Below are 27,790 nucleotides of genomic sequence, written 5' to 3'. Positions count from 1 at the left end.
AACCCCTCCAGTATTCAAATTTGGGCGTATCGGGTATTTGTGCCAAATTTGGTCCGGTGAATGAAAATACATCCTACATATCAGATATTTACATTATGATTCTTAACAGTAGCAAAATAACAGTTATGAAGTAGCAACGAAAATAATTTTATGGTTGGGGGGTCACCACAACATGAGGAACTGTATGAAGGGGTCGCGGCATTAGGAAGGTTGGGAAACACTGCACGAATACATCTCAATAGAGCAAGGGTGCAAAGGGTTAAGCTTTGTGGTGAGGCAAAGTCTAGCCAATGCCTTGCCCACAAAAGGATGCAGCCAACAAGCAGGGCAGCCTGGATGGGAAGGAGTTAAGGCAGGCGAGGGAGTTGAGCTGTATCTTCCTGCCCTGACAGCCTGCATCATATATTAGCCAGACCTCCACTGGAAGTGCTGAATTCACTTTGCCTGTTGGTCTGAGAGGCTTTCTCTGGACAGGAAAATCTGCTGCTGTCGCCGTTTCAATATACAGCTGTGTTGCTACATCTTTGTCCAGATAGGAAGGTAAGTGCTTTTTGGAAGGATCTTGCAGGGTCAATCTTTAGACAGTCACACCTGCCTTGAATGATGCACTAGGTTGAAAAGGATGCAGCCCCTACATCCCACTGTATCCAAGTTCAAGAGGATGGCAAAAGATTTCATGTAATGTTAATTGGGGGCGTTTTCTATCCATTCCAAAGTGTGTGTGTGATTCAGGATGCTGTTGCTGGTGAGTGCCTTCAAGTCATTTTCAACTTTTGGCAACTTCAATGTGAACTTATCACACAGTTTTATGGAGTTGAGAAAGCGCGAGCCGTCTAAGGTTTCCCAATGGGTTTCCATGGTTGAGCAGGGATCAAAACCTGTGCTACTTGTAGAGTGACCTTTCTCGACCTGACACATTCCAGATGGGTTGGACTCCAATTCCCATTGATCCTGACCAGGCCAAAGGGGGATGATGGGATTTGTGGCACAACCAGGGGCGGCTCAACCCATTACGCAAAGTAAGCATTTGCAGTATAGTTGATTTTGCCCAGGGGCGCTCTTGAGGCGCTCTTGGGGGAAAATAGACCTTGACATATGCGAGTTGTGGTTACTGGGATGTATAATTCACCTAAAATCAAAGAGCATTCTGAACTCCACCAATGATGGAATTGAACCAAATATGGCACACAGAACTCCCATGATGAACAGAAAATATATATCAGTGATTGGTTGGGGGGGGGGGGGAAGCACCAAAATACTGTTTGCTTACCGTTGAAAATTACCTAGGGCTGCCTCTGGGCACGAGTCTTGTTGTAAATCTATATAAATAAAAATGTAACAGACCTCACTACCTCTGAGGATGCTTGCCATAGATGCAGGCGAAACGTCAGGAGAAATGCCTCTAGAACATGGCCCTATAGCCCGAAAAAACCCACAAGAACCTAATGTAATGTTTGTTTGTGATATTAACAGAACTCAAAAACCACTGGGGGAATTGACACCAAATTTGGACACAATACACCTAACCACCCAATGTATGTCCTTCACTCATAAAAACACTGAAAAACACAGCAGAAGAGACTGAAAAAAGCCCCCAAAAGCTAAATGACAATACAGAAAAAAGGGAAGAAAGAGGGAGGGAAGGGGAGAAAAAAAGAAAGAAAGAAAGAAAGAAAGAAAGAAAGAGGGAGGGAGGGAGGGAAAGAAAGAAGGAAAGGGAGAAGGAAGCATGGAAGCAAAGAGAGAAGGAAGGAAGAAAAGAGGTAGAAAAAGAAGAAAGGAGAGAAGGAGGGAAAGAAAAAGGGGGAAGGAAGGAAAGTTAGAGAAGGAAGGAAGGAGAGAAGGAAAGAAAAAAGGGAAAGAAGGAAGGAAAGAGGGAGCGAAGGAAAGGGGGGAAGATGTAGAGAAAGAGGGAGGGAAGGAAAGAAGGAAAGAGAAGGAAGAAAAGAGAGACAGCAGAAGAGAAAGAAAATGGGGAAGGAAGGAAAGAGATAGAAAAAGAAGGAAGAAGAGAAAGAAAGACAGGAAGGAAGGAAGGAAGGAAGGAAGGAAGGAAAGAGGGAGTGAAGGAAGGAGGGAAAGAAGGAGAGAAAGAGGGAAGGTTGGCCACAGCAACGCGTCGCGGGTACAGCTAGTACTAACATAATAATATTAATCATCATCATCATCATCATCATCATCATCATCATCATCATTTATACCCCACCACCATCTCTCCGAAGGGGACACGGGGCGCCTAACTTGAGGCCAAGCCCATGTACAGCAAAATAAAATACAAAACAACACAAATTTCATCACAATAAAATACATAAAATAACAAGATAAATAAATCAACCTTTAAGGCAATGTTTCTCAACCTGGGGAACTAGACTCTTGGAAGGTCATGAGGGGGTTTCAGAGGGATCACCAAAGACCATCAAAAAACATATTTCTGATGGCCTTAGGAATCCCTTGGACATAGTCGTTTGGGTTGACAGTGCTCTCTGGATGTTAGTGAACTGCATCTCCACGAAATCACTGTCAATTCATCCCAAATCCTTCCAGTATTTTCTGTTGGCCATGGGAAGTTTGGCCCAATTCTATCATCTGTGCAGGAAGTTTGGCCCAATTCTATCATTGGTGGGGTTCAGAATGCTCTTTGATTATAGGTGAACTATAAATCCCAGCAACTACAACTCCCAAATGTCAAGATCTATTTTCCCCAAACTCCACCAGTGCTCACATTTGAGCATATTGAGTATCCGTGCCAAGTTTGGTCCAGATCTATCACTGTTTGACTCCACAGTGCTCTCTGGATATAGGTGAACTACAACTCCAAAACTCAAGGTCAATGCCCACCAAACCCTTACAGTACTTTCTGTTGGTCATGGGGGTTTTGTGTGGGAAGTTTGGTTCGATTCCATTATTGGTGTAGTTCAGAATGCACTTTGATTGTAGGTGAACTATAATTCCCAGCAACTACAACTCCCAAATGACAAAATCAATTCCCCCAAACCCCACCAGTTTTCAAATTTGGGCATATTGGGTATTTGTGCCAAATTTAGTCCAGTGAATGAAAATCCATCCTGCATATCGGATATTTACATTACAATTCATAACAATAGCAAAAGTACAGTTATGAAGTAGCAACGAAAATAATTTTATGGTTGGGGGTCACCACAACATGAGGAACCATATTAAGGGGTCACGGCATTAGGAAGGTTGAGAACGACTACTCTAAGGAGTGGTTTCCACTCCATATAAACTAAGGATTGTGTTTCACACATGCTGTAGAATAGGACTTTACCCATCCAGATCTCTGTGGCTATAAGTCTGTCTATCTATATTGCAGATTATGGGGCCAGGCAGTATCAAAACCCCATATCCTACTCCTGTAGGTACGAATCTGGGGAGAGGCGGATGAGCTCCCTCTATCAGCTCCAGCTCCTCATGCGGGGACATGAGAGAAGCCTCCCACAAGGATGATAAAAACATCAAAAATCATCCGGGCGTCCCCTGGGCAACGTCCTTGCAGACGGCCAATTCTCTCACACCAGAAGCGACTTGCAGTTTCTCAAGTCACTCCTGACACGACAAAAAAACAAACAAACCCCTGTTTGATTTTGGTGCCCCTCGTACAGACTTTCCCCTGAGCTGTCCTGTTTTTCACTTCTCATGTTCCCAGTCTGCAAACTGGGACGTGGCTTTTGGGGAGTCTTTTCCGGCTTCTGCATGTTGGTGTCCCATTTGGTCACAGCTGCCCTGTAGTTAAGATCCCACTTTGCAGGGCGTGACCCAGGGAGGAGGGCGATGGCTTGCCCCAGGCGGCCTTATTTATAGCTCTGGATTCCAGAGACAAAAGTTCAGCAGTAATTGGTGGCTTGTTTTGTGTGTCCTGGAGGACTTCCCACCCTCTTTTCCATAGGGAAAGGGTCCTCAAACTTTTTTCAGCCGTGGAGCCCTTTTTGAAGAAAAAGTTTCTCATGGAGCCCCAATAAATATAAATATAATGTAATGTACTTATATCAGACCTAGGCCGTGCCAGTGGCAGATAGATGGCAAGTGTTTGTGTGAACTAATTCACACAGTGCAAAATAATAATTAAAAATACAATATTTGAAATGAAGAACAACTTTCACGAACATAAACTTAATAGTATTTCAATGGAAGACCCCCAAGGCCATCCAGTCCAAACACTTTCTGCCATGCAGAAAAAAACACAATCAAACAACCCAACAACCCAACAGATGGCCATTCAGCCTTTTTAATAATAATTCAAAGTGCTGGCGTTGGCCTATAAAGCCCTAAACGGTTCTGGCCCAAGCTACCTATCCGAACGTATTTCTGCCTACGAACCCACCAGGACTCTAAGATCTTCTGGGGAGGCCCTGCTCTCGATCCCGCCTGCATCACAAGCACGGCTGGCGGGGACGAGGGACAGGGCCTTCTCTGTGGTGGCCCCTCGGCTGTGGAACGCCCTTCCCAGGGACATTAGATCAGCCCCTTCATTAATGGTGTTTCGAAGAAAACTAAAAACCTGGCTGTTTGAACAGGCGTTCGGTTAAATAGTGCAATGAACGATGAATATAGGAACGGAATTTATGGATGACGAATTGGATCACGATTTTAGTTATGAGATGCTAATGTGTTATATTGATGTGTCATTATTTTGTATATTGTGCTGTTAATGGTTTTAAATATTGTATGTTGTTTCATTGACTTTTGCTCTTGTTGTGAACCGCATTGAGTCGCCTGCGGGCTGAGAAACTGCGGTATACAAGCAAAGTAAATAAATAAATAAATAAATAATTGTAAAGGTGGTCCCAGTGGTGATCAGCACACTGGGTGCAGTGCCTAAAGACCTTGGCCTGCACTTAAAAACAATCAGCACTGACAAAATTACCATCTGTCACATGCAAAAGGCCACCCTACTCTGATCCACATGCATTATTCGCTGGTAAATCACACAGTCCTAGACACTTGGGAAGTGTATTGTCGAAGGCTTTCATGGCTGAAATCACTAGGTTCTTGTGGGTTTTTTCGGGCTATAGGGCCATGTTCTAGAGGCATTTCTCCTGACGTTTCGCCTGCATCTATGGCAAGCATCCTCAGAGGTAGTGAGGTCTGTTGGAATTAGGACAACGGGTTTATATATCTTTGGAATGGCTGGGGTGGGGCAAAGAGCTTTTCTCTGCTGGAGCTAGGTGTGAATGTTTCAACTGACCACCTTCATTAGCATTTGAAGGCCTGGCTGAGCCTGGGAAAATCTTTTGTTGAGAGGTGTTAAGATGTGCCTGGTTGTTTCCTCTCTGCTGTTTTGCTGTTGTAATTTTAGAAGTGTCCGGTGTGTGATCAAACACAAAAGCCAGCATAGTGATCTTGTTTGCTGTGTACTAATCTTGTTATGTATCAAATAATAATATTAATAATTTATTTATCATGTCAGAAGCAAATTGAGAATACAGTTATATGTATTTATAATAATAATAAATAATTAATAATAATTAATAATTAAATTATTATTAATAATGTAATAATAATAACAATAACAATAATAATAGCGGAATCCCAAAGGAGGTGAGGTGCCTGGGGAACCCCGGAGCACAATTAGAGGATCGCTGCCAAAGTAAAAGTGATCTGATCCTTGTGGACACGATGGCATGGGTCTCCTCTTGAAGTCATTTCTACAAACTGATCCAGCAGCACATTTTGGTTACAACTCAGAAGGTCTTGGTTTTACAGGTACTGAAGTGGTATGAGATTTTATAATGGACCCAGTGGAATACAGAGCAGTCCTCAAGTTCCTTTACTTGAAAGGCTGCACACGAAAGAAGATGTTTGATGAGAAGAAAGAGATGGTGATGATTCCCCTTCATGTGATGTAGTCAAGAACTGGCATTGTCAATTCCAATGTGGTTGGACTTCAGTGGAAACAGCTCCAATTCCAGGGCGACCCCACTCTGCTATTGATGAACACACCACCCAGCATGTGGAGGCTGCCATTTTGAAAAATTACCACATAACCATTCACCACCTAGCCCAAATGTCAAGATGAGTTTGAGGTCCATGGAAAAAATCACCCAAGACCATATTCACATGCATAAGGTATCTCCTCGCTGGGTCCCCAGCTGCTGACAACTTTCCAGAAGCAGGAACGAGTTGCATGCGCTCAGGCTCTATTGACAACAATGTGCCATGGAAACCAGGAGGACTTTTTCAACAGACTGATCACACAGGGTTAAAGCTGGGTCCATCACTCTGAATCTGAGACTGAAGTCCAGTCGATGCAATGGAAGCATCATGACTCACCACCTCCAAAGAAGGCACGTACCCAACTCTCAGCAGGCAAGGTCATGCTCACAATATTTTGAGTAGTATTGATGGATTTCCTAGCAAAGGGTACCATGATCACTACTATGCTTCACTACTGCGGAAATTGTAGGAGGCCATCAAAACCAAGAGATAATGTGGCATACTCATCAAAGGTGTCCTCCTTCTGCAAGACAGTGCACCAGTTCACAACTCACCTGTTGCCCAAATGGAAGAAGCATGCTCCTGTGGCTTTGAAATTGGACCACATCCTCCTTATTCACCCGACCTCACACCATCGGACTTCCACCTCTTTCCAACAATGAAGTTATTTTTGAAGGGCAAGCATTTTTCAGAGGATGAGACTCTGATTTCCGAAGTCACAACGTGGCTTTTGGAGCAAACTGTCGAGTTCTACAAGCGGAGTGTTTACAGTCGCTTAAAAAGATGGGAGACGTGTGTGTCCCTAGGTGATACCTATGTAGAGAAGGACTAATAACTGTGCCAAGTTTCATTGTTCTCAGTCCACAGGAAGTGGGTCAGGGGAAATCTTTAATAAAGATTCGTATCTCTATCTCTCTGGGTGTTTAAGGCTAGAAGGAGAAGGAGGAGGAGGAGGAGGAGGAGGAGAAGAAGAAGAAGAAGAAGAAGAAGAAGAAGAAGAAGAAGAAGAAGAAGAAGAAGAAGAAGAAGAACTTTATTTTTCTACCCAGCCTCCATCTCCCCCAGGGGACTTGGGGTGACTTACATGGGGCCAAGCCCAGGCAACATACAATTAAAAGCAGAAATAACATGTTGAAATAGCATAAAACAGCATAAACAACCATAAACAAGCATCATAAGCAACAACAGAATTGTTTTTTTTTTGGAGGGGAGGGGGCCAATATGTGAAACGAGTTAAAGGATAGACTGGTCAATAAGGTGGACAGAATGTATAGTACAGTGTTTCTCAACCTTCCTAATGCCGCGACCCCTTAATACAGTTCCTCCTGTGGTGGTGACCCCCAACCATAACATTCGTTGCTACTTCATAACTGTAATTTTGCTACTGTTATTAATCGTAATGTAAATATCTGATATGCAGGATGTATTTTCATTCACTGGATCAAATTTGGCACAAATACCCGATACGCCCAAATTTGAATATTGGTGGGTTCGGGGGGGGGGTGCATTTTGTCATTTGGGAGTTGTGATTCCTGGGATTTAAGGTTCACCTACAAGCAAAGAGCATTCTGAACTCCACCGAGGATGGAGTTGAACTGAACTTGGCACACAGAACTTCCATGACCAACAGAAAATACTGGAAGGATTTGGTTGGTGGGCATTGACCTTGAATTTTAGAGTTGTAGTTCACCTACATCCAGAGAGCACTGTGTACTCAAATAATGATGGATCTGGACCAAACTTGACATGGATACTCAATATGCCCAAATATGAACACTGGTGGAGTTTGGGAAAAATAGACTTTGGCATTTTGGAGTTGTAGTGGCTGGGATTTATAGTTCACCTACAATCAAAGAAAATCCTGAACCCCACCAATGACCGAATTGGGCCAAACTTCCCACATAGAACCGCCATGACCAACAGAAAATACTGTGTTTTCTGATGGTCTTTGGCGACCCCTCTGATACCCTCTCACGACCCCCCCCAGGGGTCCCGACCTCCAGGTTGAGAACCACTGGTATAGTAGCATAGGAATAGAGCAATTAAACAGGATCGTTTCAGCTTAACTTAAAAATATAGTAAACAAATATAGGAATTTGAATTCAGGTCATTGTTGGAGACGATCTGACAAAGGAGTTGTCAGTCGAATGCACAACAAAACATCCATATATTTAGTTCCTTACGGAATGTGGATAGAGAGGGTGCCAGCCTAATCTGCCTGGGGAGAGAGTTCCAGAGACGAGGGGCCACCACCGAGAATGTACTTTCTCTCATCTCCACCAACCACGCCTGAGATGGGGGTGGGAGCAAGAGAAGAGCATCCCTGGAAGATCTTAAGGACTGTGGGGGCTCATAGGGGAGGATGCAGTCTCGAAGATAGGCAGATCCTGAACCATTTAGGACCGTTTAGTATGCCTCAAAACACAAACAGTAGATATTCCACAGCTGCTGTGGTTATATTAGCAGGACCTCTGTGAAAATATGGAAATCGTACTTTGAAAAAAAAAGTTAAATCTGAGAGCACATCTCTGTATGAATCTCTAGGTGCTCCAATACGACTTTATAATCAACTTCAGGAAGTTGGCCATAGAGTTATGCTGGAGGACCTACAGATTCCTGTCAGATCCCCAAAATCTGGAGGAAAGCAAGAGTCATCGCCATCTTGAAGCCAGGCAAAGACCGTAACGACCCAAAAAGCTACAGACCAATCTCCCTGTTGTGCCACCTCTACAAAGTTCTGGAGAGACTAATTTTGCATAGAATTAATGGAAAAAATAGACCCATGTCTGATCCCACAACAAGCTGGCTTCAGGAAAGGCAAAAGCTGCACATCGCAAGTGTTGAACCTGACTCAGCACATAGAAGATGGCTTTGAAAGGCAGCAGATTACAGGAGCTATCTTCATAGACTTGTCAGCAGCCTATGATACAGTGAATCACCGCCTCATCCTGAGAAAAATGTGTAATATCACAGAGGACTACCACCTCACCTTCCTCATTGGAAACCTGCTACAAAACAGGAGCTTCTTTGTTGAGTTCCAGGGCCAGAGAAGCAGATGGCGGAAACAGAAGAACGGCCTGCCTTAGGGGAGTGTGCTTGCTCCATCCATGTTTAACATCTACACAAATGACCAGCCACTGTCAGAAGGGACAGAGAGTTTCATCTATGCTGATGATCGTGCCATCACCGCTCAAGCAGAGAGCTTTGAGATGGTAGAACAGAAGCTCTCCGAAGCTCTAGGTGCTCTTACTGCCTATTACAGGGAAAACCAGCTGATCCCCAACCCATCTAAAACACAGACATGTGCCTTTCACCTTAAGAACAAAGCATCCCGAGCTCTGAGGATCACCTGGGAAGGAATCCCACTGGAGCATTGCAGCGCACCCAAATACCTGGGAGTCACTCTGGACGGTTCTCTGATCTACAAGAAGCACTGCCTGAATATCAAGCAAAAAGTGGGTGCTAGAAACAATATCATACGAAAGCTAACTGGGGATCACAACCTGGGGATCACAACCAGACACAGTGAAGACATCTGCCCTTGCGCTATGCTACTCTGCTGCTGAGTACACATGCCCAGTGTGGAACACATCTCACCACACTAAAACAGTAGATGTGGCTCTTAATGAGACATGCCGCATTATCACGGGGTGTCTGCGCCCTACACCACTGCAGAAATTACACTGCTTACATCCGCCGGGAAGTAGCAGCCAATAGTGAAAGGACCAAGGCAGTGACATCTCCAGCTCATCCCCTGTTTGGGTATCAACCAGCACGTCAACGACTTAAATCAAGAAATAGTTTCTAAGATCTACAGAGACACTCGCTGGAACACCTCAGCAAGCGAGAGTCCAAAAGTGGCAGGCTCAAACCCAGAACCTCAACCAATGGCTGATACCAAATGAGATGCAGAGCCAACCTCAAGAAATGGGGCCACAAAGTGGAATCCACAACATGCGAGTGTGGAGAAGAGCAAACCACTGACCACCTGCTGCAATGCAACCTGAGCCCTGCCACATGCACAATGGAGGACCTCCTTGCGGCAACACCAGAGGCATTCCAAGTGGCCAGCTACTGGTCAAAGGACATTTAATCAACTACCAAACTCGCAAATTTTGTATTTTGTCTGTTTGTTTGCTTTGTTCTGTTAGAAATGTAATACAATTGACTGGTTGCCCTGACACAACAAATAAATAAATACAGATTCTTAGATGTGTTCTTCCTAGAGTAACCAAATTCAACTATTCCACAAATGATGTAATCCACAAAACAGGAGGGCTGGTCGTATTCAAGGGCTGACTGGAGTTCAGGACTGGCAATATATGGATGGGTGGATAGATGGTGGGATTTGATGGTGACATCATTATTATCTACTGAAAGTATTTGTAGCTCCTAGGGAAATATTTTGCTTAAACTCAAAAAAAGAAGAGTAGAGGGTCAACTGTTGCCCGAAGGAATGGAATTAGATGTTTACCTCTTGCAACCTCAAAATCAACATAATTTGGCAGATAAGCAGAAATGTTTTCACTGCAAAGCACAGAATTCCCCAGCTGCCATAGTTGTGCAGAATTGTGGGAATTATATGTAAAGAAAGTATTTTTCCAGATATGGAATTTGGGAAGGGAACATGACTGTAGTTTACTTCAGAAGGAAAACAGACATAGAATTTAATAGGTAGAGAGGGATCTGTTCGGTTAGATCTGCATCAGAAGCAACTGAGCCCTTTTAAGTCTGTATGCATGAAAAGGCTCACTAGAGATTAGTTGGGTGAGAAATGGACTTGTTTGATAGATTTTCAGGATTCAAGCGTGCAAGCAGCGCATATTCAAGTTTGCAGTCCAATCTGCAAAAGTATAAAACACCCAAGTCATGCTGCAAAGGGGCTTATTTGGGGAGTCTGAAAAAATAACTTTGCCCACACTCGACTTTAAGCTGCTTGGTTTGGTGCCAAATATTTGGTGTGTATCTCTTTTAGTGTCCTGCTGACTTTCTGACTATTCTTGATGTGTGATTAGGTGACCGTTAACACACCATTTGTGTCTTTACTCCTATTACAAGAAGTCCTCAACTGTTATTTCTTTGAAGGGAAGGGGGAGGGTTGTGGATGTGTGGGTTTACCACCCTTGAGCTGGACCCAAATGCCCCCTTTTGCAGTCAGTCATGGCCTGACCCTGTGCCCCTTTCTGTCAGGGCAGATATCCCCTTCTCCCCCCTGAAAAGGAGAGGTGAGAATAGATGTGGGAAGAAATTACACATGAGTCGACTGCTGTGACTGATTCCCATTAGTATCTTCCTGAGTTTGGTGAATGATTCACTTTTGGGGTAATCACGCTGCTTTCAAGTTTGGCACTTTGTTTCGCTTTGCTTTGTTATAGACATACTGAAATTAATGAGGGGCAATGGTATGAGAAATACAGGGAAAGGCAAGACAGTTTCCTGCTGTCCTTTATTTATTTATGTATTTATGTATTTATTTATTACTAGCTGTACCCGCCATGCGTTGCTGTGGCCAACCTTCCCTCCCTCTTTCTCTCCTTTCTTTCTCTCCTTCCTTCCTTCCCTCTTTTTCTTTCCCTTCTCCTTCCTTCCTTCTTTACCTGTTTCTTTTCTCGCTTCCTTTGCTCTTTGGTTCCATCCTGTCTTGTCACTTTCCTTCCTTCCCTCCCTCTTTCTCTCTTTTGTTCCTTCTCTCCTTCCTTGTCTCTTTCACTTGTTTATTTCATTCTCTCCCTCCTTCTCTCCTTCCTTCCTTCTCTACCCTTCTGTCTTTCCTTCTTAATCTCCTTCCCTCCTTCTTTCCCTCCTTCTCTCCTTCCTTCTCTATCCTTCTTTTTTTCCTTCCTTCTCTCCTTCCCTCCTTCTTTCCCTTCTTCCCTCCCTCTTTCTCTTCCTCTTTCTCTCCTTCCCTACCTACCTTTCTTCTTTCTCTCCTTCCCTACTTCTTTCCCTTCTTCTCTCCCTCCTTCCTTCTCTATCCTTTTTTCCTTCCTTCTCTCCTTCCCTCCTTCTTTCCCTTCTTCTCTCCCTCTTTCTCTCCCTCTTCCTCTCCTTCCTTCTCTACCTTTCTTTCTTTCCTTCTTTCTCCCCTACTTCTTTCCCTTCTTCTCTCCCTCCTTCCTTCTCTATCCTTCTTTTTTTCCTTCCTTCTCTCCTTCCCTCCTTCTTTCCCTTCTTCTCTCCCTCTTTCTCTTCCTCTTTTTCTCCTTCCTTCTCTACCTTTCTTTCTTTCCTTCTTTCTCCCCTACTTCTTTCCCTTCTTCTCTCCCTCCTTCCTTCTCTATCCTTCTTTTTTCCTTCCTTCTCTCCCTTCTTCTCTCCCTCTTCCTCTTCCTCTTTCTCTTCCTCCTTCCTTCTCTATCTTTCTTTCTTGCCTTCTTTCTCTCCTTCCCTCCTTCTTTCCCTTCTTCTCTCCCTCCTTCCTTCTCTACCCTTCTTTCTTTCCTTCCTGCTCTCCTTCCATCCCTCCTCCTCTCCCTTCCTTCGTCCTTTCTGTGTATGTGTTTTGTGTGTGTATATGCATATATATGTGTATATATGTGTGTTTGTGTATATATGTGTGGTTTTGCGTATGTGTTGTAATGTTGTTTTTTGTGGGGTTTTTTGTTTTTTAAGTCCCTTCTGCTGTGTTTTTCAGTGTTTTTATGAGTGCTGGTCACCCGCTGGCCTGAGAGGTGTCTTGTGTCCAAATTTGGTGTCAATTCCCCCAGTGGTTTTTGAGTTCTGTTAATCCCACAAACGAACTTTACATTTTTATTTATATAGATTTACAACATTTCTATCCCGCCCTTCTCAAACCCCGAGGGGGGACTCAGAGTTCATGGAGTTTGCACTGAAGTCCCTTCGCAGCAATTGAAGTAATCTGATAACAAAGTGGAAAAGTGGAGAGAAAAAGCACCTGGAAAAAGTGGGCAGACAAAGGATTAATTGAGGCTGATAGAGCCCAAGATTACCAGTTTGACTCCCAGTGATCCTGGACTCACTGCTGAGCCTGGAACCCCAGGTCTCGGCGGTGGCCAGGAGAGCTTTTGCACAGTTAAAACTTATGCGCCAGCTGCGCCCATACCTTGGGAAGACAGATCTGGCCACGGTGGTCCACGCTCTTGTCACATCCCGAATAGATTACTGCAACGCGCTCTACGTGGGGTTGCCTTTGAAGACTGTTTGGAAACTGCAATTAGTCCAACGGGCGGCAGCTAGATTACTCACTGGAGCGTCATACAGGTAGCATACCACCCCCCTGTTGTGTCAGCTCCACTGGCTGCCGATCCAATTCCGAGCACAATTCAAAGTGCTGGTTTTGACCTATAAAACCCTATACGGCTCTGGTTCAGCATACCTGTCTGAACGTATCTCCTTCTACGTCCCACCTCGGAGCTTAAGATCCTCTGGGGAGTCCCTGCTCTCGGCCCCACCTTTGTCTCAAACACATTTGGCAGGGATGAGGGACAGGGCCTTCTCGGTGGTAGCCCCTTGCCTATGGAATACGCTTCCCGGGGAAATTAGATCATCGTCATCCCTCGTCACCTTCTGAAATAAGGTAAAATCAGGCCTTCAGGCAATCAGGTTAAAGGACAATGGACAATATTTGACTATGGCTTGGAAGTAGATTTGGATAAGTGGAGTGGAGTAATCATTAGTATATGGCTAGATAAATAGCCACCAGACTGGCAATATGTTGAGATTAATTTCACAATTCAGCAGCAGATCAGTTGCACAACTTCAGCGCTTTCCAGTAGCTTCTTCCTGCACAGTATTTTCAGTCAACTGCTCCCACAAACTGCAGTCACTCTGGAACTCTTTACAGGCACTTGAGCACATGCCCTGCCATTGTCAGTTTTCCTATTGTTTTCCCCTCCAATCTAGATGACACTACAAACTTACCACAGCACACGGTTATATCTTGTCTTAGCAGACAGATTCTTTTAATCAATTACGTAGAGCCTTCGACGAACAGCATCACAGCACAAGGAGAGAAATATATACTGTACATGACTTCCTTATATACAATTCTATACAATTACACATAGCAATCTCTGATTGGTTCCCAACTCATTAACTTAACTCAGACCCAGGATTACGTCATTCACAATCGCCTGGACTAGGCCAGAACACATTCCCCAAATGATTCCCTATATACAGTTAATGCATGACTCAGCATTTCCAATAGAAGTCCATTAGCAGTGCATGACTCAGCTATATTACATTACAATACATTGTAAAACCCGACACAATGGCTAAATGGATCGTAAGTATACTGTTTAATTTTTATTTTAATGTTCATGGTTTTAATTGTTATTTTTGCTATTTGTATTTTATGAAGCGGCATTGAATTGTTGCCAATTGTAAGCTGCCCTGAGTCTCCCTTGGGGTTGAGAAGGGTGGGGTAAAGATGTTCAAAATAAATAAAAATAAATAAATAATCCACCTCTTTGCAGCCTGGGAGATCTGGAAGTCCCATCACCTCCAAATTCTGCCAGGATCACCTCCTCAAGTTCACCAGATCTCCCCAAGTTCAATCTCTTGGCCCTGAAATCAAGAAGTTGGCCATTCTATTAAAAAAATATCCTCCCAAGTATCTTGGGCTTCTTTTAAGGAAAAAAAATAGCCAACAATATGTTCCAGCCCAAGATACAATCTGTTCAGAAGCTGAGATTTATGCCAAACTTCACCGAGAGGAAAGAGGGTCCATGGCACCCTCTGTGAGCCTCCTCTCATCTCCTTCCTTTTAGCCCGGGCTTGGTTTCCTTCTCTCTGTTGCTTCCCTCTTACAACTGACCGCCTGCCTGCAGTGGAGAGTCAACCAGTGATGTGCTTCTGGTGTAGTTTGCTTTGTTCTGGAGATGGCTGAGACGCAAAAGATAAGGCTGGCCTCTCCTATTTTTTCCTGCCTCACTTCCTTTTGGATTGTAGAGACACCAAAAATAAATGAGTCCCTTTGACAATGTGCCCAGTAGTGTGTTGCTCATCCTGATTTGACCATCCTCACTGTCTGGAGTCTGTTTTGGCCCTTGATTGAGCCTTGACTGAGCTTTCAAATGCCAAGTCTTTTGATAATGGAGCACAAAAGTTAAAACTGTTAGGGAAAACTACCCTAAAATAAAGCAGGGCATCCAAAAACAAACAGGATACAGAAGATGAGTATCAGCTCATTAGCAAACAAAGCGTGAAATGCCTTGTGATGTGTCTGTAAAGAACACATGTAAAGAATTCAGAACTTAGGAGGCAAATATGCAGAGTCCAATCTTTTGTAAAAAATCACAAAAGATTTACTTACTATAATAAGGATAATAACTACATAACTTAATAGTTAAAGAACTGGGTCTGAGCTACTTTAACACCCATCTCTTCTAAGGTTTCAAAGAGGAAAAAAATACCAATCACTACATCTCTCCTGACACACAAGCAGAGAGAGATCTCAAAGCACGCACACATACTCTCCACACTAAAGTGTAAGAAGGCAGTTGTCAGATTCAAAAAAGCTTGCAGTATTATTTTTTTGTGTCAGGAGAGACTTGAGAAACTGTAAGTTGCTCCTGGTGTGAGAGAATTGGCCGTCTGCAAGGACGTTGTCCAGGGGACGCCCGCATGTTTTGATGTTTTGCCATCCTTGTGGGAGGCTTCTCTCATGTCCCCACATGGGGAGCTGGAGCTGACAGAGGGAGCTCATCCACGCTCTCCCTGGATTCGAACCTGAGATCTGTCGGTCTTTTTTTTTTTAATATCATCTTTATTAAAAGTTTCCTTTTGTGAAATACAGTATAGTAAATTGAGAAAAAAAAATAAAGAGTGACTAGAAAGAGAGAAGTAGAGAGAACAAAAACAAGAAACAAAAAAAAAGAAAACAAGAAAAGAGAGAAAGAAAAAGAAAAAGAGAGATAGCGAAAATTTAAACACAGCAGAGACAGATGGTATACATCTTCTTCGTTGACTTCCTTTATATCTTCCGAGTGGGTTTTCCTTTTCTTTCTTCCATCTGTGTTTTCTTTCTGTTTTCTTTTCTGTTTATATTATTGTGTTTCTGTTTCCTTGTTTCAGATAATTTGTCACATTTGTCCAGTCAGTTTCTTTTATTGGGGTTCCTTTATTTTTTGATATCAGATATGTTAATCTGTCCATGTTTCTAATGTCTAATATTTTTTTCTGTCCAGTCCTTAATTTCTGGAGTCTCTTCCTTCTTCCAGAGTTTTGCGTAACAAATTCTTGCTGCTGTGTTCAATAAAAAAAGAAGTTTATCTGTATTTTTATCTATCTTTGGATTTGTTATGCCTAATAAAAATAACTCTGGTTTGAATGGGATTTTTATGTGTAGCATTTCCTGTATCATTTTGTGAATTTTTTTTCCAGTACAATTTAGCTTTTGAACACGACCACCACATGTGGAAATATGAACCCTCCATCCTTTCGCATTTCCAGCATTTTATATTTATATGTTTATAAGAATTTCCTAATTTTTGAGGGGTCATATACCATCTATGTGCCACCTTAAGCCAATTTTCTTTTAAATCTATTGCGTACGTATATTTGATCTTTATTCTCCAAATTCTTTCCCAATCTTCTTTTCTTTTATTTTCCCCAGGTTTTTGTTCCATCTTTTCATGTTTTTTTTTTCACCTTCTGTTTCCATGCTCCATTCTATTAATTTCTTGTATAATTTTGTTATGATCTTTCTTTCGGTTTTTTGTATACTGTCCCAAAAGGCGTCTTGCTCCTGAAAGCCTTTTCTTTTATCTTTCTTATAGCATTCATTTATTTGCCTATGTTGATACCACAATATTTTTTTATTTATCATATTCATTTCCTGTTGAGTTTTTATTACTGTCACACCTTCTTCTTTTTTTAATAATTCTTTGTATTTTGGCCAATTATTCCATCCCATTTCTCTCCTTTGTGTAGCCTCTAATGGGGACAACCATAGTGGAGTTTTCTCACATATTTCGATTTGTATTTTTGCCAAATTTTCATAATAGCCGATTTAATGAAATTATTTCAATTTTTTTCTTTTTTTGGATCTTCGTACCACATATAGTAATGCCAGCCTGTTCTCAAGTCAATTCTTTCTAGGTTTAACGCCCACCCCCTCTCCACCTTAACGCCCACCCCCTCTCCGTCTTAAGTCCTGCCAGCACAAGGGTTTAACCCATTATACAACCAGGGGCACCTAGCTTGTAGGGCTGGGCAGTTTCGTTTCGTTAATTCGTAATTCGTTAAAAATTATTTTTTTAATTCGTTATTTTTTTTGATAACAAAGCGATAACGAACCATTCTGGAGCAACTTAAAAACGAAACGAATTTTTAAATTCGTTTCGTAAATGCTTCGGATTCGTTATGTATTCGTTTCGTTATCGGTTTGAGGTCGTTTCGTTATTATTTCCACATGTCTGGGGCAAGTTTTATAGTTGTTTTTTGTTTAATTAGTGAAAAAAAATTATAATATCACACCAACAGTCAACAACAGAGGGAGAGGGAAGCTTCAGAAGTTCCCCCTGTCCCATTTGGAGGTTTTTTAGTGTATTGTGCGGTCGCGTCCGCCATTAACGAATCGATTCGTTATTGTTTCGTATTTGTTTCGTTAATGTTTCGTAATTTTTTTAACATTTACGAAATTTCGTAAATATTGAACTTTTTAAAAGAAAAATTTCGGAATTCTTTTAAATATCAAAACGCAAAAAAACCCAAAAAACAAATCGATTTTAGAAACAAATTTTTCCGTTGTTACCCAGGCCTACTAGCTTGCAGTAGAAAGTATCCATTTTAAACAACCAATAATAATGATAGCAGAAACAGAGAGGAGAGACGAAATTAGATATATTCCAACTGTCATACAGGAGACATGGGGGAAGGGAAACCCTCAGACTATTTTAAACTAACTGCTCCTTGTTGAGGACTTGGGCAGTGTAGGGTTGAATCCCAACGAAAACACTTACACTCCAGGGGAGTGGCTGCATCATAACATTAAAGCACTTTGTTACTACTTCAATTGCCACGGCTCCAGGTTCAATGTTATGCAATCCTGGAGTTGTAATTTGATGAACCATCAGTCTCCTTTGGCAAAAATGACCTTGTAAAATGTTAGCATTGTACCTTGGCAAATAAATGGTGCCAAACTGCATTAAATCCACAGTGTAGGTGTGCACTGCACTCTCAAGCACCCTGTTCGATTGTTTTTTTTGGTCTGGATCTACACTTTGGATCTACACTGCCAAATTATCCAGTATCTGATCCCAGATTATCTGCTTTGGATTATGAGTCTACGCTGCCATATAATCCAGATCAAAAGCAGATAATCTGGGATCAGAACCTGGATTGTATGGCAGTGTAGTTGGGGCCTGAGAGTTCCAATTGCTCCTCTCTAAACTCTAGGATTTCATAGGATGTTACCATGGCAGTTAAAGTGGAATACAATGCTATAACAACGTATTGTAATAGGGTTCTTTGTTTGGGGATCATTGCTTCAGAGCAAAACAGAATATATTGCTTTATCTGGAAACATGGCTTGGCTGGTGTCACAATGTCAAAATTTAGAAATGTCCTAAATCTGTGACTTATCAAAACATTCAAGAAATGTTTCCTTTACTTAAATGTACTGATATGCAGTTTTCTAGAAAAGAAATTACCTCACAGACAGACTGGAAAGGCTTTAGTTTTCAAAGCATACAGTGTGGTTACAAGCAAAGTTCCATCTGACAGTTGGTTTCTCTCTCACCTCATATCCCTCACTTTGGCCCTCCCCTTCACAGCCCCGTTTCCATGGAAACCTTCTCCCTTGCTTCAAATGAGCTACAGGTCAAGGACTGGCCTACTTTTATGGTTCCCCACAACACCAGGAAGGGAGGTCATGACATTAAAAGGGAAAAGCAGGGCCATTGTGATTAATGCACCATTTATTTTGTCTATATTGTCACGTTTTTAGGATTCATTTGCTGTAATAGATGCCCTTCTGGTTTTATATTATGTCATTAACTAGTTGTTGTTTCTGTTTGCAGGGCTGAGCTCTTATCACCCACACGTGACATGATTCCCTCCATTTGATGTGGCCATCCTTCCTGGAAGCACTTCTGGTTTGGAAAGTTGCATGATATCCCTCAACTGAAACCCAAACAGTGGATATAAAATGCGGCCTCTACACCCAGAAGATGGACTTTCTCCTCTGGGGCTACTGAATCGAGGTCCAGACTATCTTCGTAAGCAGCTGGAGGGAACCGGCGGGATCCGGACCCCAAGTGCTGTAGAAAGACTGGAGGCTGACAAAGCCAAATATGTCAAATCTCAGCAAGTGATCAACAGGCGTCAAGAGCCAGTCTTGCTCTGCTACAGCCTCCAGTCTTCTCCTTGTTGCAGGAGACCTCTCACCCGCCACCAGCACGAGTTCTCTCAGGGCTTAGCTGTTGCCAAAGATGGCCTTGGGCCTAAGAAGCTGCCTCCACCACCTCCTTCTCCTCAGTCTCCTATAGCGCGGAGAGGGGGTGGGCGTCGTTTGCTGAGGCCGGACTCGCTTGTCATCTACCGGCAGAAACGGGACTGCTCAGCCGTCAACAAAGAGAACACCAAGAGCTACGGCATTGTGAGGAGGCTATTTCAGAGCCCACTTAGGGATGGGCACAACAGCCCCTTGTCCCCAAGGAGTCTATTTGGAGATGGACACCTGCAAGCGACGCAAGAGGAGACCCCCATGGTGTGGGTGCCAACAGAAAAAGAGGAAACAAGAATTGTGCATTCAGTAGGCATGCTGGCCGGCTCCACTGGGTTTCCTTCAGAAAGTGGTGAGCATCCTCAGCGGGATGGAGACTCCATCCTTCCCTCTGCAATTCCTGGCCCAACAAACTCAAAGAGACAACTTTGTCCAAGTTCTTCTCTGCCTCTCTCAGAGAAAGAGCGTTTCTTTAACTATTGCGGCTTGGACCGGAACCTGGTGGAAGTGTTGGGAGCCGAGCGGTTCAAACCTGGCAACTGGGACGCAAGTTCTTCCTGCTGGCTCCTGGGGAGTGTGGGTTCGGCCAGCTCTCTGCATGGTGGAAGTCCTTCACACAATGGAGAGGAAGGACCTGCCGAAGAGCTGAGCGAGAAGCTGCCCGCCTCCATTTCCCTTGTCGAGAGAAACGCCCGGGTCATAAAATGGTTGTACAGCTGCCAGCAGGCCCAGACTATGTCCAAGGAGTCCACTGTGTAAGCCATGTCCTGGCCCCAAAGGCAATGCCAGCACGAGGAAGAGGTGGGATATTCACACCTCTCCGTTCCCTGAATCTGCATGGATCAGATTCACCTACGTAGGCTATCATTGTGGGGAAGCTGTACAAGCAAAGACCTGGTGTCTGAAGTCAAGTATCTCTGTCAATATGGAAATAAAGGGATCATCTCTGTAGGAGTGAAACAGTTCAAAACTATTCTGTGTTGACCTTATATGAGTATCAGTTGCAGAATGGGGAGTACAGGTTGATCATCCCTTATCCAGAATTCCAAAATGCTCCAAAATCCTGCACACGGGTGGCTGAAACAGTGACACTTTTGTTTTCTGATTATTCAGTATAGACCAATTTTGTTTCGTGCACAAAATTATTTTTTAAAAACATTGTGTGTAAAATGGCATTCAGGTTGTGTGTGGAAAGGCTATATGAAACATCAATTAATTTCTTGTTTAGATTTGCATCACATCTTTAAGGTAGTTCCTGATGTACGTATGTGCAATTACAGGTATTCCAACATCCAAAAGAATCCAAAAACCAAAACATGTCTGCTCCCAAGCATTTTGGATAAGGGATACTCAAACTGAATTTGGGAATATACCTGCCTGGATCAACAAAGGTCTAAATCAGTGTTTCTAAACCTGGGGGTCAGGACCCCTGGGGGGGGGGTCGTGAGGGGGTTTCAGAGGAGTTGCCAAAGACAATCAGAAAACATATATTTCTGATAGTATTAGGAAGGCTAAAGATCTCTCCACTTGTCTTTCTCTTCCTTTTTGAATCTTCCCACCAAAAGCTTTCCTCCACTGTGGTTGGCTGGCTTCTCAGCCAAAGGGAGGGCTGTTTCTGAGACTCCAAGCTGGGAGGGGAGAGCAGGCATGCTCGACACATGGCAACATGGTGCACATGTGTGGGGTGAGGAAGAGCATGCAAAGCTGGAGGGAGGCTCCTGCCAGCTATTCCCTTCAAAGCATGGGGGTTCTGCATGGGAAGTTTTGCCCAATTCTATCATTGGTGAGGCTCAGAATTCTCTCTTTTTTGTAAGCAAACTATAAATCCCAGCAACTACAACTCCCGATGGCAAGGCCTATTTCCCTCAAATTTCACCAGTGCTCACATTTGGGCATACTGAGTTTTTGTGCCAAGTTTGGTCCAGATCTATCATTGTTTGATTCCACGGTGCTCTCTGGATGTAGGTGAACTGCAGCTCCAAAACTCAAAGTCAATGCCCACCAAACCCTTTTAGTATTTTCTTTTGGTCATGGGAGTTCTGTGTGGGAGGTTTGCCCCAATTCTATCATTGGTGGGGTTCAGAATGCTATTTGATTGTAGATGAAGTATAAATCCCAGCAACTTCAACTCCCAAATGTCAAGGTCTATTTTCCCCAAACTCCACCAATGCTCTCATTTGGGCATATTGAGTATTTGTGCCAAGTTTGATCCATCATTGTGTGAGTACACAGTGCTCTCCGGATGTAGCTGAACTACAACTCCAAAACTCAAGGTCAATGCCCACCAACAGTATTTTCTGTTGGTCATGGAAGTTCTGTGCACCAAGTTTGGTTCAATTCCATTGTTGCTGGAGTTCAGAATGCTCTTTGATTGTAGGTGAATGATAAATCCCAGCAACTACAACTCCCAAATGACAAAATCAATCCCCTCACCCTCTAACCCCACCAGTATTCAAATTTGAGTGTATTGGGTATTTGTGCCAAATTCTGTGCAGTAAATGAAAATATATCCTGCATATCAGATATTTACATTATGATGCATAACAGTAACAGTTACGAAGTAGCAACGAAAATAATTTTATTTTTGGTGGTCACCACAACATTTTTTTGGTCATGTCAGGAGCGACCTGAGAAACTGCAAGTCGCTTCTGGTGTGAGAGAATTGGCCGTCTGCAAGGACGTTGCTCAGGGGACGCCTGGATGATTTGATGTTTGTCTCATCCTTGTGGGAGGCTTCTCTCATATCCCCGCATGAGGAGCTGGAGCTGATAGAGGGAGCTCATCCGCCTCTCCCCAGATTCGAACCTGCGACCTGTCAGTCTTCAGTCCTGCCGGCACAGGGGTTTAACCCACTGCGCCACCGGGGGCTCAACCACAACATGAAGAACTATATTAAGAGGTCGTGGCATTAGGAAAGTTGAGACACGCTGATCTAAATTATGAAAGCAGGTTGGAGATTTTGACAAGGGATTTCATTCCTAATTCTCTGGCTCCTGGAATAATTCTTCATTAATCCATAAGGAATTTACTACACATAGTGAGGTCTTTGGTTTTCACTGTGACTTAATTCCAGGAACACCTCACTGGAGATCCAAATCTGCAGATGTTCAAGTCCTCGTATGTACGATGCCATAGTATAATGGTTTGCCTTATATAAAATAGCAAAATCAAGGTTCGCTTTTTGGAGTTTTTTGGAATATTTTCTGCCAGGGATGGTAGAATCTGTGAGGGCTGTATCCGTGGATATGGAGGTCTGACTATATCACATAGAAGGAGGAGACATAATAGCCAAGGTGCCTTTCTCTTTTTCCCTTTTGGTGTAGCAGAATAAGTTGGACTTTCACCAGGAAGATTTGGTTCCAACCCCCTCTCCTCCCCTTTAGCTCTCGGACTAATTTTGGGTCTTTTTACATCCATTTTGCCTGGCTGGCTTCAGAGGGTTGTGAAAACACAACCTGACGCTCCACAGTAGTTCCCACCACCCACCCCTTTTTTCCTGGAGCAAGGATTTGATTCAACTATGACAATGAGATCGTTATTATAATGAGATAATTACAAATAATTGATCGGGCAGAGATTGTCTGGTTGTCTCACAATGGAATAAAAAGCAACTGGTTGCTGTGGGATGTGGGTGAATATATGGAAAATAATTTATATTCTGGTTTTGTCTATGATTCTTGACATTTCAATCCCAATGTATGTGGCTCTCTGTTCGTTCCAACTTTTTTTTTTGTTTGTTTGTTAAAGCTGGTTTGCTGTGCTACCAGAAGACCTGTGTTTCTATGTATTGTTCTTAATTAAAAAACGGAAATTGATTATAAAACCTGCCTGACTTCTCTGTGAGTGGAAATCATTGGGAAGCCTGGTAGACATCAGGGACGGGGCAAAATGGTGTCCTGGGACCTCATGCAGCCCCTCCACCTGCTGTTTTTGAGGCCCTGAATCTTCCAGCTCATGAGTTTTCACTCTGACAATCCGACACTCCTGCAGTTTCATATATTGATAGATTACAGCGGTTCTCAAAGCATGTTCTGCGACGCCCCAAAATGTTTTTAAAATGGAAGACTTTGCTGCATGTTGTGTTCAACTGGGGTGGGCAACTGTGGAAGGCTTGGAAGGCAGCATTGGTCCCTTGAAGAGCCCTTGGGTGGGTTCCTGCTCCCTCCTGGAAGAAAAGAAAATGTTCCCCCAAGTGTCGCCAAATCGAGGCTATCATATTTCAGACAGATCACAAATTGACATGACTCACCGGAAAAGACGGTAATGCTTGATGAAATGGAAGATCACATTACAGGTAAGTTGATTTAGGGCTTTATCACACAAAGTTGGAAAAACACAAATATGCCCGGCAGGTTAATACTGTCATTGGCTGATACATTTCAAACGACATCATGTCTCTCCTGCTGCTGCTTTGTATTTCAATAATTAGTAATGCTCATTTTTCATTGACAATTCTAATAATGCCTCTGGGGTAGGCATGGGCCAACTTCGGCCCTCCAGGTGTTTTGGACTTCAACTTGGAGGGTCGAAGTTGGCCCACGTCTGCTTTGGAGCACTTAGTCCAGTGTTTCTCAACCTGGGGGTCGGGTGTGTCAGAGGTGTGTCAGAGGGGTCGCCAAAGACCATTAGAAAACACAGTATTTTCTGTTGGTTATGGAGGTTCTGTGTTGGAACTTTGGCCCAGTTCTATCATTGGTGGGGTTCAGAACGCTCCTTGATTGTAAGTGAACTATCAATCCCAGCAAGTACAACTCCCAAATGTCAAAGTCTATTTTCCCCAAAGCCCATCATTTTTCACATTTGGGCATATTGAGTATCCGTGCCAACTTTGGTCCAGATCAGTGGTTCTCCACCTGGGTTCCCCAGATGTTTTTAGCCTTCAACTCCCAGAAATCCTAACATCTGGTAAACTGACTTGGATTTCTGGGAGTTGTAGGCTGAAAACATCTGGGGACCCCAGGTTGAGAACCACTGGTCCAGATCCATCATTGTTTGAGCCCACAGTGCTCTCTGGATGTAGGCGAACTACAACTCCCAAACTCAAGGTCAATGCCCACCAAACCGTTCCAGTATTTTCTGTTGGTCATGGGAGTTCTGTGTGCCAACTTTGGTTCAATTCCACTGTTGGTGGGGTTCAGAACGCTCTTTGTTTGCAGCTTAACTGTAAATCCCAGCAACTACAACTCCCAAATGACAACATCAATCCCCCCGCCAACCCCACCAGTATTCAAATTTGGGCATACCGGGTATTTGTGCCAAATTTGCTCCAGTGAATGAAAGTACATCCTGCAGATCATTATTTACATGGTGATTCATAATGTTAGGGTTATGGTTGGGGGTCACCACAACATGAGGAACTGTATTAAGGGGTCGCGGCATTAGGAAGGTTGAGAACCACTGACTTAGTCTCTTCCGTCGCTATTGCCACATTCATGTGCTGCGAGTGGGCATGATTCTCCTCTTCTCCACATTGCTATTCCCAAGAAGGATGAATTGCTTTTATGTTATCCAGCCCTTCACATTCACTGGGGTTAGAGGCGTAAGACCCCCGCAAAAGTGGGAAAACCGAACATACTGTTTTTTTAACTGGAGGAAACAGCTCTCTAAGAATCCCTAGGTCCTCCAGCACAATTCTATGGTGGCAGTTGACCACAGAGTCACACCAAAGGAATACGTGAATAATCAAAATCCCGCAACAGTGAAACCCGCAAATGTGGACAGCTGACTGTGCTCCAATTTTTCTTGTATTATTCTTTTCTTTTTTGTAGTTTGTTGTTTTGCCATGATTGTGTAATCATGACAAAAGTACACACACACAAACAGAACGGTGTACTAGCACTCACTGAGTAGTGCACGCACAGGTAGGAAGGTGGGTCAGAGAATCAATGTGGAAGAGTGATTGCAGGACCATGCATCACCCAAGCTGCACAAATGCAAAGAAGTGTACTTGTGCTTGCTTCCATCCTGGTGTGTTTCCAATCGCTTCAATAGTGCAATTGCTGCCAGACAACTGGCTAGTGTGATAATGCCCTTCATCAAGGAAGCTGCAACCCTGTGCTTGTAAGACTTGAGCAGGGCTATGGAGGATCGGGGTCATAAAGGCTTCTCACCCCCAAATTTCCAAAACTTGATGTTGGTAATAATGAATAAATAACAACAAACCATATTGACCTTTGCCTCCGGTAGCAGCACATTTTGCCATAGTGTATTCCGAAACATCATCTAAGCGTGGAAAGTGATAAGGAAATTGGCCTAGCCCTTTCTCTGCCTTTCCTGGACTATACATATATATAATTTGAAGAACCGTCTTATGAAGAAGATGGGGAGGACAAGGGGAGAGGGAATTATACCTTTGGCGACGCAGGCATCCCAGAAATATTAAAAATTAACTGAGTATTTTTGATTATAAAAGTGTAAGTCAAGCACTGAAAGAGTTAGCAGGGCGAAGCCTCTTAGAGTCAGCGGGCCAAAACTAGTGTTAGTGGACCAAAGCTAGTGTCGTCCTGAGGAGAGTTAGCAGGGCGAAGCCTGTTAGAGTCAGTACTGTCATCCTGAGGAGAGTGAGATAAACCTCTGTGTGAGAGAAGCCTTATGTGAGAAAGCTCCAGTGTGAAGGCTGCTCCATGTAAAGCTACTCTGTATTTGTTTATTTGTGTTATGGAAATCTAGTTCTTGTAAATAGTGCGACCGTATCATTTTACTACAAAGAAAAGCCTCCTATGGGAGATATAACATTGGTCTCTGTGTTTTTGTTCTTTTTATCACTTTGTGCTACTGGTGCTGGGTCTCATTCACAAAATTGCCAAAAGTTATGTTGACAATAGTGAATCAATAACAACAAACCATATTGATCTTTGCTTCTGGTGGCAACACATCTTGCCATAGTGTATTCCGAAACATCATCTAGGTGCGGAAAGTGATAAGGAAATTGGCCTAGCCCTTTCTCTGCCTTTCCTGGACCATACATATATATACTTTGATGAACAGTCTTATGAAGAAGATGGGGAGGACAAGGAGAGAGGGAATGATACCTTTGGCGACGCGGGCATCCCAGAAATATTAAAAATTAACTGAGTATTTTTGATTATAAAAGTGTAAGTCAAGCACTGAAAGAGTTAGTAGGGTGAAGCCTCTTAGAGTCAGTGGGCCAAAGTTAGTGTCATCCTGAGGAGAGTGAGGTAAACCTCTGTGTGAGAGAAGCCTTGTGTGAGAAAGATCCAGTGTGAATGCTGCTGCATGTAAAGCTACTCTATATTTGTTTATTTGTGTTATGGAAATCTAGTTCTTGTAAATAGTGCAACTATATCATTTTACTACAAAGAAAAGCCTCCTATGGAAGATATAACATTGGTCTGTGTGTTTTTGTTCTTTTTATCACTTTGGGCTACTGGTGCTGGGTCTCATTCACAAAATTGCCAAATGTTGATGTTGATGATAGTGAATAAATAACAACAAACCATACTGACCTTTGCCTCCGCTGGCAACACATCTTGCCATAGTGTATTCCCAAACATCATCTAGGCATGGAAAGTGGTAAGGATATTTCAATTGGTTCAATGGGTGGTGGCCAGGTTGTTAACTGGTGCTCCTTACAGGGAGCGTTCAACCCTCCTGTTTAAGGAGCTCCACCGGCTGCCGTTCATTTTCCGGTCCCAATTCAAGGTGCAGGTTCTTACCGACAAAGCCCTGAACGGTTTGGGACACACCTACCTGCGTGACCACATTTCTGTGTACGAACCCACACAATCCCTTCGATTATCTGGGGAGGCTCTGCTCGCGCTCCCACCTCCATCACAGGCACGATTGGTGGGGACGAGGGACAGGGCCTTCTCGGTGGTGATCCCTCGACTCTGGAACTCTCTCCCCAAGGACATCAGGCATGCCCCAACTCTGGCAGTATTTAGGAGAAGCCCGAAAACGTGGTTGTTCCAGTGTGCCTTCCCAGAATAAGGAAACTCCCAGCAATATGTCCTCTAAATGCACTTGATTATTGATCTAGGAGTGCCTGCATGCCCATCCCTCTCTGAAAACTCTATCCTAGTCATATTTCACCTGTTCATGCTCAGCATAATTTAAAATTTTTAATTATTACATTTGGCCCAGCCATAGGTTTTTAAACGTTGTTGTGTAACTGTTAATGTTTATTGCTTATTTTCTGTTATGAGTTTTATTTTTATTGTTTTGTATTACTTGTTATTGTTTTTATTATTGATGTATTGTGGGCTCCACCTCATGTAAGCCGCACCGAGTCCCTTGGGGAGATGGTAGCGGGGTATAAAGTATTATTATTATTATTATTATTATTATTATTATTATTATTATTATTATTATTATGGAAATTGGTCTAGCCCTTTCTCTGCCTTTCCTGGACCATACATATATATACTTTGATGAACAGTCTTATGAAGAAGATGGTGAGGACAAGGAGAG

The 27,790-nt window shown here is 43.1% G+C and overlaps 1 protein-coding gene across 1 annotated transcript; it reads left to right on the top strand.

Annotated features, from left to right (window-relative positions):
- The first annotated feature begins 421 nt into the window (after positions 1-421).
- FAM110D (family with sequence similarity 110 member D) lies at positions 422-23,181 on the top strand. The gene is made up of 2 exons (XM_060784466.2): positions 422-540; positions 18,936-23,181. Exon 2 carries the CDS (start codon positions 19,064-19,066, stop codon positions 20,117-20,119), a length of 1,056 nt encoding a protein of 351 aa, XP_060640449.2. The 5' UTR covers positions 422-540; positions 18,936-19,063; the 3' UTR covers positions 20,120-23,181.
- Positions 23,182-27,790: the final 4,609 nt, after the last annotated feature.

This window comes from Anolis sagrei, chromosome X, assembly GCF_037176765.1.
Source record: "Anolis sagrei isolate rAnoSag1 chromosome X, rAnoSag1.mat, whole genome shotgun sequence".
Classification (NCBI taxonomy): Eukaryota; Metazoa; Chordata; class Lepidosauria; order Squamata; family Dactyloidae; genus Anolis; species Anolis sagrei.
This window is presented reverse-complemented; position numbering and strand designations above follow the sequence as displayed.